We start from the raw sequence: 18,556 nt of genomic DNA, 5'->3' as shown, positions 1-18,556 counted from the left end.
GGGCCCTCGTGGCACTCTGAAAGAGCAGCCCATAGATGGAAATGGTGCATCCCAAAAACAATATATTTAAATATATATTATATATGTATTACATATTTATGAAATTGTATTAATATACATGTTTGTTATAATTCAGTTGGAACTTTAAAAAAAGACAAAATATTTTTTTTTTTTTTCATGTCTAAATTTATATTTGAATGTATAAACGAGCAAACTGAAGCTTCAAGTTGGACTAATTTTACAATTCACTTGTTTTGCTCAGTTAAGAATCTCTATAAGCCCCTCTAGTGGCAGTAAATATAAAATGCGATTTTATGTCATTTTTTTCCTACCAGATAGCATCAGAGACACCCAGTGACCCAGTTCAAATTGTATGCTGTAGGTTTTTAATAGAAAAAGACTTAATTTTTTTGTGAAATAATGAAGACAGATTGCTTAGTTGCTCATAGTTTCTTAAAAATATCCAGAATATAAGGTTAAAAAAATGTATAATAATTAATCTACATAAATATTTAGAAAAAAAATGGATCAGTATAAGCTTTCTGGACTTGAGGGATTTGAGGGAACGATGAAGGTTAAATATGTTTATGGATCACGATCTTCCAGATGCTTCTGTGAAGTCTCTATAAATGTCCTCTTCTATCTCAGAAATCCCCGGGTCATGTTTGTAACTTGGTTATTTACATCTATTCCTCTAGCAGGCACTTTTATCCCAAGGAGCTTACAAAAGAGGGTCATGCATTCACATTTAACTATTATAAAAGGGCAGTATATGATGAATGTTATGGATGTTGATTGTGTGTGTTTCTCCAGGTGTGGTTCGGGTGGATTATGGCGATGTTTCTGCTCGGAAGGCTTTGAGGGAATCTCTGAAGTGTAAACCCTTCTCATGGTACCTGGAGAACATCTACCCCGACTCGCAGATCCCACGCAGATATTTCTCACTTGGGGAGGTAAGAGAATTTCATTGTTTTCTTTTTTTTTTTAAGTTTATACTAATGAGATGGGATCTGGCGCAACTTTACCACTTCACAAGGTGCATGGAAACAAACTGTGTACAAGAATATGAAAAAGAATCCAGCATCGCTTGTGATGAAGGGAACTTTAATACTTAAAAAAATACCAACGTGTTTCAAGAGCCTTCCTCAGCTTCAACACACATCATACACGGACATTTAAAACCACATCTCCATATTAGATTACTCATTCACGAATTAGCAACAAGCTTCACTCAAGACGTCACACTAATTAATTAGAGTTAACTATGCAAAAGCAACAATCACCCAATCAGAGTAGATCCACATCAGATTAGCATATCTTACACAAAAAAAGAGTTATACAACACGTTTAAAACCATCATCACAAAATGTCTTCAAGAGAAAAACCCTCATTCATACCTTTTGGAAACAGACTTTTCAAATAAAAGATAGTTTTCTTGTTTGACATGGCATTAAAAGAATCCGAGTTGTTAATAAATTGCTTCAGTTTGTCATTTTGCACAATACATATGCAGCTTTATGTGTGGGGTTATGCCAAGACCTGCAACACAAAACAATTTCACTTCCTGCTCAGCCAGTGCTGTTCTTGTGTTGAGCAGTTCTACTGTTCCCTCAATGCAGTCTGCAATAAATGTATTTGAAGCATTTCACCAGTTATACTTTCTCATAAAACCCAAGGACAATGTTCATCTGTGAAAAAAGAAGAAAAGATGACTTACAGTGCTTGACTGAAAGAACACTGCATTCTATGAAATCTTCAGACTTTATCCTCTTATGTTTTTAGATCAGAAATGTTGAGACAAATCAGTGTGTGGATAACATGGGCCGTAAAGAGAATGAAAAGGTTGGCTTCTTCAACTGTCATGGAATGGGCGGCAACCAGGTAAGAAAGTTGTCAAATTAAAGCATTACCGTACAGATAAATGTAAATGTAAACTAAAATTAATTAAATTCTACAAAACAGAATAGTTCAACCAAAAAAATGGAAATTCTGCATCCAACATTAATCATATCCATCCAAACCTCTACAGTATGGATTTAATTTTTTCTGTTGAAAACAAAAGGATATGCAATGCACAATACGGACAATGCATTGGGACTGAGGCTGTAAAAGAATGCAAAAGCACTAGGAAACTATCATCCAAGTATTATGAAATCTTCGAAAGTAATACAAACATTTTGTGAGATGAACAGATTTTTAAGTCACTATTAACGGGTCTTAATCTTTACCTCTGAAATGCTGGAAGCAGATCTTTGAGTCAGCGTGAAACTGAGAACTCGAGATCTGAATCAGTGTGAACTGTGATCGAATCATTCAGAACGCATCTGTGAGCTGGATTCATCGATTTGTGAAAAGATATGACTCCAAAAAAATGTGTTTGTGAATCATGAACATTATAAGGACAGCTAGGGAAGATGTCAGGATAACTTAGTGAATAACAGCTTAAGTTATGATACTTTTAAGGTGCTTTTGCATCTTTGTTGTAAGCTTGATAGCCTAATTTATGGTTGAACTAATCCTTTACTCTTTGTTGCTAAATTGAAAGATTGGCTAACACAAGTGCTGAAATGTTGATTATATATGTACGTAATCAAATGTAAATGTAAATAAAGTAAGGGACTTCATAATAATTAACAGAATTAACTCTCAGCTGATTAATCCGTTTGCAGGTGTTCTCATACACGGCTGACAAAGAGATCCGGACTGATGATCTGTGTCTGGATGCATCACGGCTAAACGGACCTGTTGTTATGCTGAAGTGCCACCACATGAAAGGAAACCAGATGTTTGAGTACGATGCAGAGGTACATATCACACACCAACAACATCACTCTTGCTCACACTGACTCTAAGTCAATGTAATATAAATATCAAATTACACATAGCTTCCCTTACAAAAAAATCAAAAAGAAGAAGAAGTTTATTCAAGTGTGCTGTTAGTACACTTCTTTTAAAGCAGAAATAAGAGAGTGTATTGTTCACACATATTGGCATTCTTGAGGTAGTACTCTAGCATGTATTTTACATGCTATGTTATAAACTTATAGATTTATAGTAATAAGTCAGCTTTGGGGTGACATAGAGTAACTAGTACAACGCTGAAGCTAATCTTTATTTTTGCACACAGAGCTATTAACTCACACATTTAGCTGAATTTATTAACAGTTCTTCCAAGCTATGAAAGTATTGTAACACATTTGATTCATACTGACTTCTACTAAATTTAATCCCAAAACATTCATAAAACATAAGTATTTTTATGTAGTACATAAATCAAAGGTATTAATAATCCACCGGTATTGTACACAGGAGTTAGCTGAAAGTCTACTGACCTAAATAGGAACTTTCTTTTTGCACTTGAGGTATAGTAGTATACTTAAAGCGCTAAAATATTATCAAAATAATGAACTATGTGTATGATGTTACGTTTACTTGAAGAACACAAGTATGCTTGCAGAATAAAAAATACTAAACTAGTAGAATAACTTTAGAGTATACTTCAAAGTGTACTTTTATAAACTAAAAAGTGGGCTAGACATATATAGCTACTAAACTGTATACCTTATAGTTTACAGTAGAGCTGCATTACTAAAGAAAAACTTGTGTAAGATGTGAGATGTGTAAGATGCAAACTAGTTATGTACTCAAACTTCACTTCTTAAAGTATACTTTATAAACTAAAGAGTCGACCAATTTATTAGCAAGAAATACACTTACAAGTATACTACTGGTCATTGAGTTTAGTATACTTAAAACATAAGTGTACTTGGAAAATATGCTTAAGTGTACTTAAATTTACTTAAAATTATACATCTTTTTTGTAAGTGTTGTAGCATCTGAAGTCTTGTTCACCCTAAACATGTTGCAGTGGTGGAAGCCCAGGCCTAGTTATCAAAAAGCTGTTGGTTTGAGCCCCACAATGATCACAGAATGGGCTCTCAGAAGACATTTAACCTCAGGATGTTCCAGGGGAACTGCACCTATATTTGTTTTTGGATAAAAGTCAGAAATGACATGTCCATTTGACAAGCGACTCCAGAAAACATGGGTTATAAGATAAGATGTGACCTAAGACCTTAAAGGCATAGTTCATCTAGAAATGACAAATCCGTCATTTATGTAATTTCATGCACTTATGAAGTTCCAGCTGTTGGTCTCAAATCTACTTCTGCATATTCAAACTTGCGATGTCTTGATTGGCCATGTGACGCATAATCGTCAATTACAGTCGGCCACTTATTTATGCAAAGAATTATGTATATAAATCTTTGGTCACACTTTATTTTAAGGTACAATTCTCACGTGTCACGTATTAGCAAGTTCCAAAGATGAAGAAGAGTCGAAGGTTCAGAAACGAAGATAATTTAATGAGCAAAAGTCCAGACTCGTAACAGTGTACACTACATTTAAGCACTGAGTAATATTAATTAACTACATGTACTTACTATATGGTTAGGGTTAGGATTAGGGTTTGGCTTAGGGTTACTTGCATGTAATTATGCATAATTGATTGTTATTATTAAAAAAAAGGACGTGTGACATGTAACAAGGACATAAATAAAGTGTCACCGAAATCACTAATCAAATCAGTAACCAATGGGAAGTAAAGAGTGGCTGGAAAAACTAAAGGAAGACAGGAATTAATGAATATGAACTAATAGTCCACGATAAACTAAACATAACTGTGACATCACTAACTATTAACTACAACTTTTGCCTCAATAAACTCATTACTAATTTGCTGCTTATTGTTAAGTTTAAGTTGTTAAGCTTATGTGTGGGGTAGAATTACGGAATCTAAAATCTAGTCATGCAGAGTTAGGCATTAATATGCAGCTAATATGCATGCTAGTTAATAGTGGGAATGGGTCCTTAAAAATAAAGTGTTACCCATATCACTTTAGACCTGCAGCTAGCTCGTAACCACCAGATGGTGCTGCATATCACATTATTATTCCAAAAATAAAGAAGCACACAAAGTGGATATCTCATATTTCTACCTTCTCTGGATATTGATCATTCCTGGTGCAGAACTGTGCATTTGAGATGCTGTGCACTTACTGGCCTTGGAAACTGATGAACTGTTCTTTCTGTAAATATCTTAGTATGTTGGCAAATGGGAGTATGACTTTAAGGTAAGATCCTCTGAATTGTGTTTGCTGTCTGTTGTTTGAATATTCTGGTAGTGGTGTTTGTGAACTAGACTCCCACTGTAATTGAGTCACGTTGTGAGTGGTTTAGAAACACAATTGCGTAAATTCATATACAGGCCTGTACTTGAATATATTACTATACAGCCCTAACAACAGCCTCTCCACACATTGATTTTCAGTGACTATAACATAATCAATATCTGAGATTCATTACAGCATTCTCAAGATATCAAGAAACACGTATGACATACACCGCAGCTGAATAAAGAAGAAGCTTTAGAGATCTTTGGTGCTATCGATATTTCTGTTAATATAACCGATTACACTTCTTTGTCAGCCGGGTCGATTCTGGTGCTCATATTTCCAAATAAATGAGTCGTTTGATTTAAAAGAGGACATCACACGTGAGCCGTAATGGACTTTAGTGTTGATTCACAAAGGGGCTCAAGAAATCAGAAGCCATCTAAAAATAGATCTCCGTCCGCTCGGTGGCTTTGATGTTGGACACAAACATATATCCAGTGTTTGGTTTTCACCTCTCAGCTGTCTGTAATGCAGGGCGCTGTATTTATTCTATGCTTGGAGGCTTGTGCTGCAGGACTTAATGATCAAAATATAAAGAAAGATGATACTGACATCATTTCGCATCCTAGAATCTCCCACCATTAAATTATGATTCTTTTTTCCCATTAATCCATACCTGGCAACCAGATAGACGGGCATTTGTTTTAAAAATAGCTCTTAGGTTTTTCACACTGCATGTGAAAATGGATGATTTGGGTTTACCGAGATTGAGTCATTTGCTGCGTTTCTAGCACTGTTTCCAATTAAATAGCTATTTTAGAAGGTAAAGAGACATTAATGCAGCACTGCTCCACCTTAGTTAGTATCATTACAGTTTAGTTCTGTCATTACGAGATGAACACAAACTACACACCCACACTCTACATTTACATTTCAACAGCTAACCTTTTTCCCGTGACCCCCATTAGTTTGTGCCCCTTGTTTAGATCATCTGTGTGAGTATATATACTGTACAGTTAGATCCCAGAGTCTGAGACCACATTGAAAATCTGGGATTCAAAAGCCAAATTTAAACCTGGAAATAAATAAGCAAACATGGATCATCATGCTTTGTCAATGTCAGCTCAAGTAGTGTTTTCATTAAAACAAAAGTCTGAATTCATTTGAATGTTTAATTATTATGATGTTTTAATGTATTCAAATAGAGGTAACACTTTACAGTAAGGTTCCATTTATTATGTACCATATACTATATATAATGAATTAACTAACAATACATTTTCTTACAGTATTTATTCATCTTTGTTAACGTTAGCTAATAAAAATACAACTGTTCATTGTTAATCCATGTTAGCTCAGGTCTATTAAATAATATTAACAGATACAACATTTAATAACCTTTAATAATGTATTAGTAAACGTTGGAATCAACATTAACTAAGATTAATAAATGCTTTATAAGTATTTTTCATTGTTAGTTTGCACATGTTTTTAATTGTAGTTACAGTAACTAATGTTAACAAATGGAACCTTATTATAAAGTGTTACCAAAAATTGAATAATTTCCACTCACTTTTTATTTTGCCTTTTGGACACTTAATTGCAATTAAATAAAAACTAATCTTATTAATGCATGATTTCATAAAGATTACTTCGATTGTCTTTGAAATATGGTTTAAAGTGTACTGCCAAATGTACTGACAAGCCTTTACGCTAAACTAAAATATATGTTAATACTTTATATTGTATGGCATGCATTTAAATATATTTATAATTTCACATTTGTAATGATGTAAATATATATTTAAATGTAATACTGAATAACACACTAAAGTTAAAATTATTATAATTTAAATTATAATCAAGTACTTTAAAGTGCTGACTAACATACTAAAGCAAGTGTACTTCTTTAAAGTGTACTTCTATTAAAACTATGATTTAAAATGTAAAAGACTGGGACACATTTTGACCTCATTATCATCAAAACTCATACCTGGTTTATTGTCATCATGTTTTCATGGGATGCACCAGAAACGCACCTTCCTGCACATCATCACCCAGTCGTGTCTGACCATCAGTCGGCTGGAGGACGGGACATACGGCCCGACGGTGGAGTACTGTGACGATAGCCTCCTACAGGCCTGGATCCTCCGAAACTTCACCCGGCAGGAGGTTTTTAAGAAGCTCTACTACAGCCCAACTGATTACTTTCTGTAACTACCACAACTTCCTGTTGATGGCAGGTCAGTTTTGAAAGCACCAGCCGCCCAATCCAAAATCAGCCTGAAGAGGTGATGAGGGTGTGGGTAAGCAACTGATAGTTATTAGAGCTGTTGTAGTGTATAGTGTCCTTTTCCCCACATTCGTATTGAGGGAACTATCAGGTGTATCTGAATGATTCTGATTCTGGGTTTAGTTTGACTTACTTTAGTTTGTCTTTCTAGTGTTTTTGAGCTTTGGATATGTAATGGTGCCATGCATGGACTTAGCATGGGACATTCTCAGGAAACGATGTATCATTTCATTTAAAAAGGCTACTGCTGAACCTTTTTAAACTAGACATTTGGGGACCACGATATGGCGATGTGTCCAAACTCATGTATATTGTCTATTTATTTGAGTATTGGTTGGAAGAATGTACAAATCCAAATCCCACAGTATCCCTACAAGTATTTCAGCAATACACTGGGGAAAAAAAAAAAAAAAATATATATATATATATATATATATTAAATGGATGGAACTTTAAGTAAGTAAATAAATAAATAATGGTAACACTCTATTTCGATAGTCCACTTTAGACATTGCAACTACATGTCAACTAGCAGTTAGTAGAGTATTAGTAGACTGTCTGCTTAATATCTTCTAACACTTTCTTTGTCAACTTATTCTACTAACCCTAAACCTACCCTAAGTCTACTCTGAGAGTTAGTAGACATGTAGTTGCAAATTAATGAGAATTAGTTGACTTGTAGTTGACATGTAGTTACAAAGTTACTTGTAGTTAATAGAATGTCTAAAGTGGACTATCGAAATAAAGTGTAACCTAAATAATTGTTCTAAAATAAAATAAATTATAGTCACTAATCCTAAACCAAAAACAGTAGCACATCACATTATTTTAACCTTGTCACTAAATTTATATACTTGTAATTTGAATAGATATCCTCATAATTTCTGGATTCATTACCTAGATTCGGTGTGCTCTGTAATAAATCACACATTAGAACTGAAAGAAAGTAACTTGTGACATTGCTCTTGTGACGTCTCTCTTTTCACCAGCACTGTTACATTCAAAATGGTTTGTGTATTTACAGTGCATATTTGTGTGATTTGTACCAAGCACATGAATTTAGAAAAGAAAAAAAAAAAAACTGATTCAATACATTTCAGTAAAACAAAACTAGATTTAGGCAGAATCAGGGTTATTATAGTTAACTAAAATTTAACTATTAAAAAATGTTACTTGAAATAATATAAATGATATAAATGATAACACTGGACAGAGTTGCATGTTCTTTATTAAAATTATAATTATATGTATTGTATAATATAATGATGAATAATTTTAATAAAAAATACAATTGCTCTTAATCAGTAGTAAGTCATCGGAAGATGCATAGAATACAAATGGCTTCCTAAAAATGAACCACACACAAATGAATTGATTCTTAAAAATTGTGAAATAGCTTTCTGGTTATAGTATTTATTGCATATGAGGCCCTTTGATGTGAAATTGGTTTATGGAGCTCAGGCTGTGCTGTGAGTCTACATTCAAGGCAGGTTTCCATGTGTTTAGGAGCAATTATTGCTGACCTTTTGAGAGAAATGGGGGGGGACAGCAACTTAAAGACACGCAAATGCAATAACAGACATCACAGGAGCTGCTAGATATATACCACTATTTCAAGGACCTTCAGAGCACCTTTGTGTCCAATTAAATTTCATTCGAAATGTTTTTATTACATAAATATTTTATGATGAAATGAACATTTTCTGGCAGCCAGCATGGCCACCTCTTCCAGCTATTATTTAGCATCAGATCAGAGAAGGCGGTTTTATTTACGCTTGATTATCTGTTCGTGGTGGATTGAAATGCGCCTGTCTTTGTTTACAAGCTCTTTTGAAGTGATCTCATTGTGAAGGTTTCTTTCATGGCCCGGGCTTGTGGAGACGGACCCTTTGCATTAGCATGCTCTCACAGCAGCTGCGCTCAGCACAGACAGAATGAGGGGCTTTAATTGTCTAAACCCTGAATTTGAATGACCAATCCAGCATTTTTAATCTGCATTCTTTTTCTGGCATATGTTCGGCCACCAACACTTCATTAATGCTTGTGTCTTTATGTGTGTTTTTCACGTTTCATCAACAATTAGCAAATGAATGATGGCAGTACAGTATGATTTTACACATGGACACACTTTACACACTATCTTCTAAAGGATACAACATTTATTCAATTAACATCATATTCAATTTACTGAGTGGACAGCCAAATATATCACACATTCATGCACATTTAAAAATATGAATCTAACTTTTTGTTTATCTACAAATCTATATTTATTTTAAATGGAATTGTACTGAATTATCATGATGCACATATTTTGAATATTCACATTTTCTGCAGTAATATTTTAGTTTAAATTTTATTTTATATCAACTTGTTTAGCATTTTATATGTATACGTGTTTAATATAGCCATTTCGATTTTTTTTGTAATTATTATTCTAATAAGAAGTTTTGTTTTGTTTGAATATGATAATGTTTGAAATGCTCTTGCCTACCAAAACAAGTCAATGTTGTGTAGTCGCTAACCAGCATGCAGGAAGTCATTTTGTTGTCATGTGAAAAAAAAAAAAAAAGAGTAATCTCTGAAAAATATAACTTGCTTATTTAATTTTTTTATGCAAGTTCACATGTTGCATTGATACTTGTCCAAAAATGAAAGCCATATACAGACTACATTTCAAAAAACTTGGCAGAATCATTTTAAAATAGACTTTTCAAAAGGTTGTTGATGTCCTAATTTGTTGTATATGTAATCATCTTTGGTGTCCTGATCTCAAGGATCAGTATTTGATTGACCTCTTCTTCAAACACCCCTGTATTATAGAGTTATGCTGTATGTTTTATGTTCTTGGTAAAATAGACAAGAGTGTTATTGACTTTAGAGAGGAGCTCACAGCTGATGCGATCCATCATTAGAGCGATGCTATCTGTGTCCTGCTCAGATGCACACAGATAAAAGCTTCTCACCCAGAGATCTCTGTAACCCCCCACACACTGATACTACATCCATCTCTGAGAACCACACAGCCTTTGACTGCCATTGTAGCAAAAACATATCTAATCTAATGGCTCCATAAATGACTGCTTATTATTTTCCTCACCTCCGTCCATTTCTCCACCCTACTGTGACCAAGGACATTGTGTTACTCTCAAACATACAGCATTAACACATTTCCAAACATCTGTCCAGTGCACTAGATTATCACTGTATCCAGCTTATTTTGCTACAGATGTACGGTAAAGCTATCTGTGCTACAAACCAAAGTATAACAACTACCAGTTTGCAATATAAAGAAAAATAGCATAACAGACTGATTGTTATTAATATTAAAATTGGCCATTTTACTAAATATTGATCATTATAAAAAAGGCAACACACATATGTGTGTGTGTGTGTGTGTGGTTGGAAAATCTAAGATTAAGTAGCAAGTAAGTAAATAAATAAATACATTATGTTTGACTGGTAAATTATGTTTATGCTCAGTTTGTTCCACATTATGTCAGAGGAATAAAAGGCCTGGTCCTAGTACTGCTGCTATCAGTAAAGGATACAATTTTTTGTCATTTTTGTTGTGTGTTTGGGCTACTCTCATCATGTAGGAATACTCTCTTTGATATTGAACAGAACTATAAAACAATGTAAGATTTCAGAAACACAGATCATGATACAGACTTGATATCACACATGCTGTATTTAAGAGAGTCTGTTGTTGTTGCTTCCAGTAATTAGCTATTGTATGTAACAGAGACATTAGATGTTAGTAGGATCAGAATGATGTGAAAAGTGGCACCAGTAATTTTGGGTTTCTTTGGGACGGGGATGATGGTGGAGCGTTTGAAGCATGAAGGGACTTCGCACAGCTCCAGTGATCATTCACCTCGATTCACAACACAGCACAGTTTAAAGGCATGTGGTTTGACACAAGTATATGGAATTTTATTTGAAAGTTTTTTTTATAATATAACGTTCTTATGGCTCAGTGGTAGAGCATTGCGTTAGCAGCACAAAAGGTCATGGGTTCGATTCCCAGGGAATGCACATACTGGGAAAAAAATTCATGACCACAGACGTTAGAGCCACAGGTCTGTAGTCATTAAGTCCAGTAATTTTGGGTTTCTTTGGGACGGGGATGATGGTGGAGCGTTTGAAGCATGAAGGGACTTCGCACAGCTCCAGTGATCATTCACCTCGATTCACAACACAGCACAGTTTAAAGGCATGTGGTTTGACACAAGTATATGGAATTTTATTTGAAAGTTTTTTTTATAATATAACGTTCTTATGGCTCAGTGGTAGAGCATTGCGTTAGCAGCACAAAAGGTCATGGGTTCGATTCCCAGGGAACGCACATACTGGGAAAAAAATGTATAGCCTGTATGCACTGTAAGTCGCTTTGGATAAAAGCGTCTGCTAAATGCATAAATTATTATTATAGAACTTAAATAATCAGAACTAAAACATTGCAAACATGAATGAATATGCATATTTTTCATATTATTTAGAGAATTATGAGCTGGTTGATCGCAGATGGTAGATTATGGCCTTAGATTGCGTTTTGTCAGCATATTCATGCTTATGTGTGACAGTCTGTCGGGCTCATGAATATTAGCTTAAAGCTTTCGTTTTATGTGAATTTCCCTCATTGTTCAAAATGAGTTTAAATGTAATTATTATTGCTCAAAAAGTGGAGAGTAAATCCATATACGCACACACACACGCGCGCACGCTCAGGTATTTAGGTAGGATTCAGGTAAGCAGGTGAATGTTTTGAATTAATAGTTCACCTAGTAAAAGTGACATTTCTGTCACCCTCACACTCTTTCCAAACACATACTTCTTTTTAAATGTTAGTTCATGCTGCTCATACAGTTAAAAGCACACAAGTTTTTGACTCTTGTGCTGCATTCCAAATCTTCTGCATCATCCAATAGCCATCAGTGAGGAATCATGTTTCCTGAAAATACAATTTTCAATTACAATGTCCGGCAGGTCTGAATATGCATAAGTGCAAATTAATTTTGTCTGTTCTGCTTTGCAGTAAGGTGCTATTGAAAAGCAGGAATGACTGAGAGCTCTGTGAGAGCTCTAAAACACTATTATCTAGCTGCTGTTCATTATGAACTCAAAATGCTCAGTGATTCATACCAAACCTGAGACCGCATGCGGTCACCTCATCCGTCATGCTGTCTGCTGCATGAACTGTAAAATAGTGTCAGAGTCTGAGTAGTCTACAGTTGAGGGGAGGCAGAACAGTGCATATTCTCACCTATCTCTCAGTGTGAGACAGTGACTGATTACCTTCATTCAGAGCTGTTGAGGAGCAATCACCCGCAGGCTCCAGGCTTTTTGGAAGGGTGTCTGGACTCAGCAGGGCAGCAGCTTTCATTATCCGTCTCTGGAGTTCTTCTGGATGGCACGATGCTTACAGAGACAGTGTTGAATGCCTTCTCTGCAGACTCAAACAGCTAAACAGGGTAAAAATGGGGTTAAATGTAATGATGGAGCAAAAAGCATAAACCAAAAGTATTCATTAATCTTTAAAGATGCAAGATCCTTTACCACATAATTGTAAATAATAGAGAAATAAAATGTATTATTGTATGTACCCTGTCATTTTGAAGCTATAGAATTTTACAGTGTGACCAGAAGGTTTTGGAAATTCCACTATACTTTGCAAATGGTACATTTCTTTCTTTGACCCAGTCTAATATAAGTAAAAATGTCACAAGCTTTTATTGAAGTAAACAATCAATCAGTAGGCTAATAAAATAAAAATAAAGCAAGGTAATCAAAGCAAAGTCATCAAATGTAAAATAATAAACTGCACAGTCTACACTATATTATTTAAATATGCTAAGTTATTCAGTTAAAAGTGTGTGAGTGTGTTTCTCTTTTTCTTTGGTTGTTCGATTAACATAGATGACATTGGTGGCAGCAGGTATATTGAACGTGATGCATGGATTGAATACACTTACTGAGTGATTTTCTCCAAATGTTTCTGACACGTGTGTATTTGGCCATTCAAGAGCAATACGATGTGCAAGAGAACTCAGTTCGGGATAGCAGGAGCATGCTTTGGAGGATGCGTGCAGAAAGCTGCCTGTCAGGCCATGTCCACACGTCCACACGTACATGGGTATTTCTGTCAGGACCACTATCGTCAAAGATGATTGACAATTAGCATACAGTTTGGATTGGCGGTATGGTTCTGTTATGGGCAAAAATGTTCGGTTTCAATGAACTGGTGCTGCGTTTGCATGTGGACGAACGGCCTAACCGCGTAGAAAAAGCTGCGGTTTTAAAAATAACCACGTTCGTGTGGACAGGGCCTCAGACTATAATTTCTTGTTCACAGTTTATTGTGTTTTTAATAACTTATCAAACATGTTACACTCTTTATTTTCACATTTTCTCTTTACCACTGTAACGTATTCATAACTTTAAGGTAGATGGGAGAAGCTTCAAATAATTTGAACCAATTGCTTTGCAAAATGATTTGCTGTTTCTTAGCGCTTGAAACATCATGCTAGTGACGCCTGCTGGTCAAAACTGTGTAAATGCAACAAAAACTCAGACTGAAATGTGCATAAAAACAGCTTTTACAAACCCATTCCAAATGTTTTATTGAAAATATAATGTATTAAATGCAATTAACATCATCATTTTATTAATTATCCTATGCTAGGGCTTTTCTAAACAGCCCAGTATGAGACTTTTAACCACTACTCTTCCTTTTAATTAAAATGTCTACAAATTTCTCGCAAGATACATAGGTTCACAGAGATAATCGCCCCCAACAGCGAACCATTGAAATCTTTGAACATTTTGAAACAGTTTAGAGATAATGAAGCCTCGTTTACTGAAATCGTGTGACTTTGACAGTTTGATACTACTGCTCCAATCCACTGATTCGAAAAACAAATGATTCGCAAAGGTTTCAAAGCTTCATGAAGCAATGCGTTAAAAGTGCCCATCACTACTTTAAGGAGTCCTGCGGATTCATTTACATACTGCAATTTAACCAATATAGCAGAATCTGTGATGCATCACTTACTTTCAGTTTAAATGCAGTATTTAAAAAGGACTAGTTTTGTCTCTGGCTGTTCTTGACTGGATAGTTTCACTCTTTTTTATGCTTTCACAGTCTGGTCAGAAGAGCCCCACTTAATTTCAGCACTGATAATACACCTTAACTTTGTAAAACTTCATATATTACCAGATATATACAGTGGGGCAAATAAGTATTTGATACAATAGAAAAATAGAACTTAATATTTGGTACAGAAACCTTTGTTTACAATTACAGAGGTCAGACGCTTCCTGTAGTTCTTGACCAGGTTTGCACACACTGCAGCAGGGATTTTGGCCCACTCCTCCATACAGGTGTTCTCCAGATCTTTCAGGTTTTGGGGCTGTCGCTGGGCAACATGGAGTTTCAGCTCCCTCCATAGATTTTCTATTGGGTTCAGGTCTGGTGACTGGCTAGGCCACTAGAGGACCTTGAAATGCTTCTTACGGAGCCGCTCCTTAGTTGCCCTGGCTGTGTGTTTGGGGTCATTGTCATGCTGGAAGACCCAGCCACGACCCATCTTCAATGCTCTTACTGAGGGAAGGAGGTTGTTGCCCAAAATCTCGCAATACATGGCCCCATCCATCCTCCCCTCAATACGGTGCAGTCGTCCTGTCCCCTGTGCAGAAAAGCACCCCCAAAGCATGATGTTTCCCCCCCCATGCTTCACGGTTGGGATGGTGTTCTTGGGATTATACTCATTCTTCTTCTTCCTCCAAACACGTCGAGTGGAGTTTATACCAAAAACTTCTATTTTGGTCTCCTCTGACCACATGACCTTCTCCCATGCCTCCTCTGGATCATCCAGATGGTCTTTGGCAAACTTCAGACGGGCCTGGACATGTGCTGGCTTGAGCAGGGGGACCTTGCCCACGCTGCAGGATTTTAATCCATGACGGTGTAGTGTGTTACTAATGGTAACCGTTGAGACTGTGGTCCCAGCTCTCTTCAGGTCATTGACCAGGTCCTCCCGTGTAGTTCTAGGCTGATCCCTCACCTTTCTCAGGTTCATTGATACTCCACGAGGCGAGATCTTGCATGGAGCCCCAGTCCGAGGGAGATTGACAGTCATCTTGAATTTCTTCCATTTTCTAATAATTGCGCCAACAATTGTTGCCTTCTCACCAAGCTGTTTGCCTATTTTCCTGTAGCCCATCCCAGCCTTGTGCAGGTCTACAATTTTGTCCCTGGTGTCCTTAGACAGCTCTTTGGTCTTGCCCATAGTGGAGAGGTTGGAGTCTGATTGATTGAGTGTGTGGACCGGTGTCTTTTATACCGGTAACAAGTTCAAACAGGTGCAATTAATACAGGTAATGAGTGGAGGATAGGAGGGCATCTTAAAGACAAACTAACAGGTCTGTGAGAGCTAGAATTCTTGCTGGTTGGTAGGTGATCAAATACTTATTTCATGCAATAAAATGGAAATTAATTATTTAAAAATCATACAATGTGCTTTTCTGGATTTTTTTTTTTGATTCGGTCTCTCACAGTTGAGATGTACCTACGATGAAAATTACAGATCTCTCCATTCTTTGTCAGTGGGAAAACTTGAAAAATCAGCAGTGTATCAAATACTTATTTGCCCCACTGTAACTGTTAATTAACTGGATGAAGTTGGATAGTTGCTACAAAGAAAAGACACACACACACAATATACATATATAGGTCTGTTAATGTAAGTTAAAAATACAATTGTTCATTGTTTTATCATGCTAGTTCACATTGCATTAACTAATGTGAATAGATTCTACATTTGGATGAACAAATGTATTAGCAAACATTGAAATTACCATTAACTAAGATTAACGAATATATTGTTCAGTGTTAGTTCATGCTTAAATAATGAAACCTTAGTGTAAAGTGTGAGATTCATCCATAACATTATTTTTCAAGTGTTGTTTGTTTTTCATTTCTCTATAAATCTGTCTCCCCACAGCGGCTGACTCTGCTCCATGTGAACAGTAACCAGTGTCTGGACATGCCTTCTGAAGAGGATAAGATGGTTCCCACTCTCAGAGACTGCAGCGGCAGGCGATCACAGCAGTGGATCCTGAGAAACATGACGCTAACTGTCTGACAGAGCCGGCAACAACCAGTTCAGACCTGAATCTCGGCACACACCACACAACACGAGACCTGGAGCCAGGCTTCGATCAGGAGAACCACACACAGCCCATTTCCTGACCCATTTGTGACCAGGCTTGTGTCTCTGTTTGTGTCTGGACTGTTTCCTTTAGCTCTCAGATTCACTGGTCTGGGGTCAAATCACAGCCCATGACCAGCTCTTGGCGAGGTTTAAATACTTGCTGTCTCTGATCTGAGCATGTGTTACTGGCTATCTATGCTGCTCATCTTGTGTGGGAGTTCTGGTGCCTCTTGATATCCTACACGTCATATCTTTGACAGTAGCCCATATGTTTCTTTCAAGATGGAGTGAATGTGTCAGCTTCCACTGTGCATTTAACACTGAGCAGAAGTTTAACTCAGCTCCGCTATCCTTTCAGCACCTGAAGGGATTGTGTGTTGGTCAGCAGATTGTATGCCAACTGTATTACTCGCAGCTGTTTCTCAAAACTGACTTAATCTCTTTCAGTAAGGCTGCAATATATACAGTACTTGACCTGCCTTAAAGGGATAGCTACCCAAACATGTTTAGAAATGTTTTCTGTCATCATTTACTCATTCTCAAGGCCAAACCTGTATGAGTTTCTTTCTTCTGTTGAACACAAAACTGGCACATTTTAGGTAACCTGAATTGTTTCATTGTTAAGCTTTTTTCTTTAAATTTAACTTAAATTTATCTGAAATCAGGCTGAATTTCTATTTGTCATCATGCTTTGCCATGACACTCAAAAAGAAGAATACATGCTAAAAATTAAGTGTTATATAATGGTAAGCAGGAGATTTAGTAGCTTTAAATGTTGCTATGTTAATTTAGAAACGTTTCTGTTATGATGGGGGGGGGGGGGGGGTTTATGTTGACGAGCGGAGCATGAGCTCTTGAGAACACTTAATATTAATGCAATTAATGTAAAAGTTGTAAAATTGTAAACTATCTGCAGTTAATAAGTTGTTAACAAAGCATTATTTAACTCTTTACATAATAAAATTATGTAACATTATGTTGACTATTATGTAACAATAATAATCTGTTAATTACAGTGACGATGAATGACGAATTCACTATTTGTATAGAGTTTATTAATGCATTAACTACAGTTTATAAACTATGAATTGACTATAAAGTAATATTTTGCTAATTATTTGTATACTATGGAAGTCAATGGCCACCAGCAACTGTTTGGTTACCAACATTCTTCAAAGTATCTTATTTTGTGTTCAACAGAACACACTGATGAGAAAATTTTAATTTTTGGGTCAACTATCCCTTTAAGGAAACTTAATCAGAAAAGCATGTAGACAGAAAAAACAGACATTCATACAGCTTTTCATTCATTTTGTTTAAGCTATTATCATGTGTGTGTGTGTGTGTGTGTGTGTGTGTGTGTGCGTGCGTGAACGTGTGTGTGTGTGTGTGTGCGTGTACGTGTGTGTGTGTGTGTGTGTGTGTGTTTAAACAGCAGTTCATTTTGAAAGCATTTCATCATAACACATAGTTCAGTTTATGTAGGATTTATCTACAGTATGTTTTGTATCTACTTTATCTGAATTTAGTTAGTATATATTTCATAGTAAATTGGACAATTTGGGGAAAAAAAGTTTAATGCAAAAATTCACATATTTTATTATTTCATCGCATTTGATCAGGTTCTCCCTAGAAAAAAAAAAGGTGGGGATAGTAAGAAAGTACATTTTAAAACAATTTTTTTATTTTAATACACTGCTTATAAAAATGTATGATGATCCAAATTATTATTATTATATTTTTTTTTATTTTTTTTTATTTTGGGGGTACAATAAGACCTGGTGATTCATCCATCAAGTGTTTCTTTTATTTTTATTATTAAATAATTTCTAGTAAATGTTGTCATCTGTTTTGTTGTGTCTAAATTTGGC

General features: G+C 35.8%; 1 protein-coding gene across 4 annotated transcripts in view; it reads left to right on the top strand.

Moving 5' to 3' along the window:
* The window catches only part of galnt13 (polypeptide N-acetylgalactosaminyltransferase 13), a 68,058-nt gene extending 50,300 nt beyond the window's left edge, over positions 1-17,758 (top strand). Inside the window, exons 9-14 of one of the 4 annotated variants that reach the window (XR_001606546.1) lie at positions 814-953; positions 1,783-1,881; positions 2,670-2,804; positions 5,106-5,135; positions 7,209-7,483; positions 16,476-16,545. Coding sequence is in view for 3 of the 4 variants with exons in the window: in XM_016252276.1 (XP_016107762.1) it covers positions 814-953; positions 1,783-1,881; positions 2,670-2,804; positions 5,106-5,135; positions 7,209-7,394 (590 nt within the window). In the remaining variant the exon portion in view is untranslated. Of the gene's footprint in view, positions 1-813; positions 954-1,782; positions 1,882-2,669; positions 2,805-5,105; positions 5,136-7,208; positions 7,484-16,475 lie in introns of all 4 variants that reach the window. The other 3 variants (XM_016252276.1, XM_016252277.1, XM_016252278.1) reach the window with 3 other exon arrangements.
* The last annotated feature ends 798 nt before the right edge of the window (positions 17,759-18,556 follow it).

This window comes from Sinocyclocheilus grahami, unplaced genomic scaffold (assembly GCF_001515645.1).
Source record: "Sinocyclocheilus grahami isolate Dianchi unplaced genomic scaffold, SAMN03320097.WGS_v1.1 scaffold1098.1, whole genome shotgun sequence".
Taxonomy (NCBI): domain Eukaryota; kingdom Metazoa; phylum Chordata; class Actinopteri; order Cypriniformes; family Cyprinidae; genus Sinocyclocheilus; species Sinocyclocheilus grahami.
Note: the sequence above shows the minus strand (reverse complement) of the source record. Positions and strands in the feature narration are given on the sequence as shown.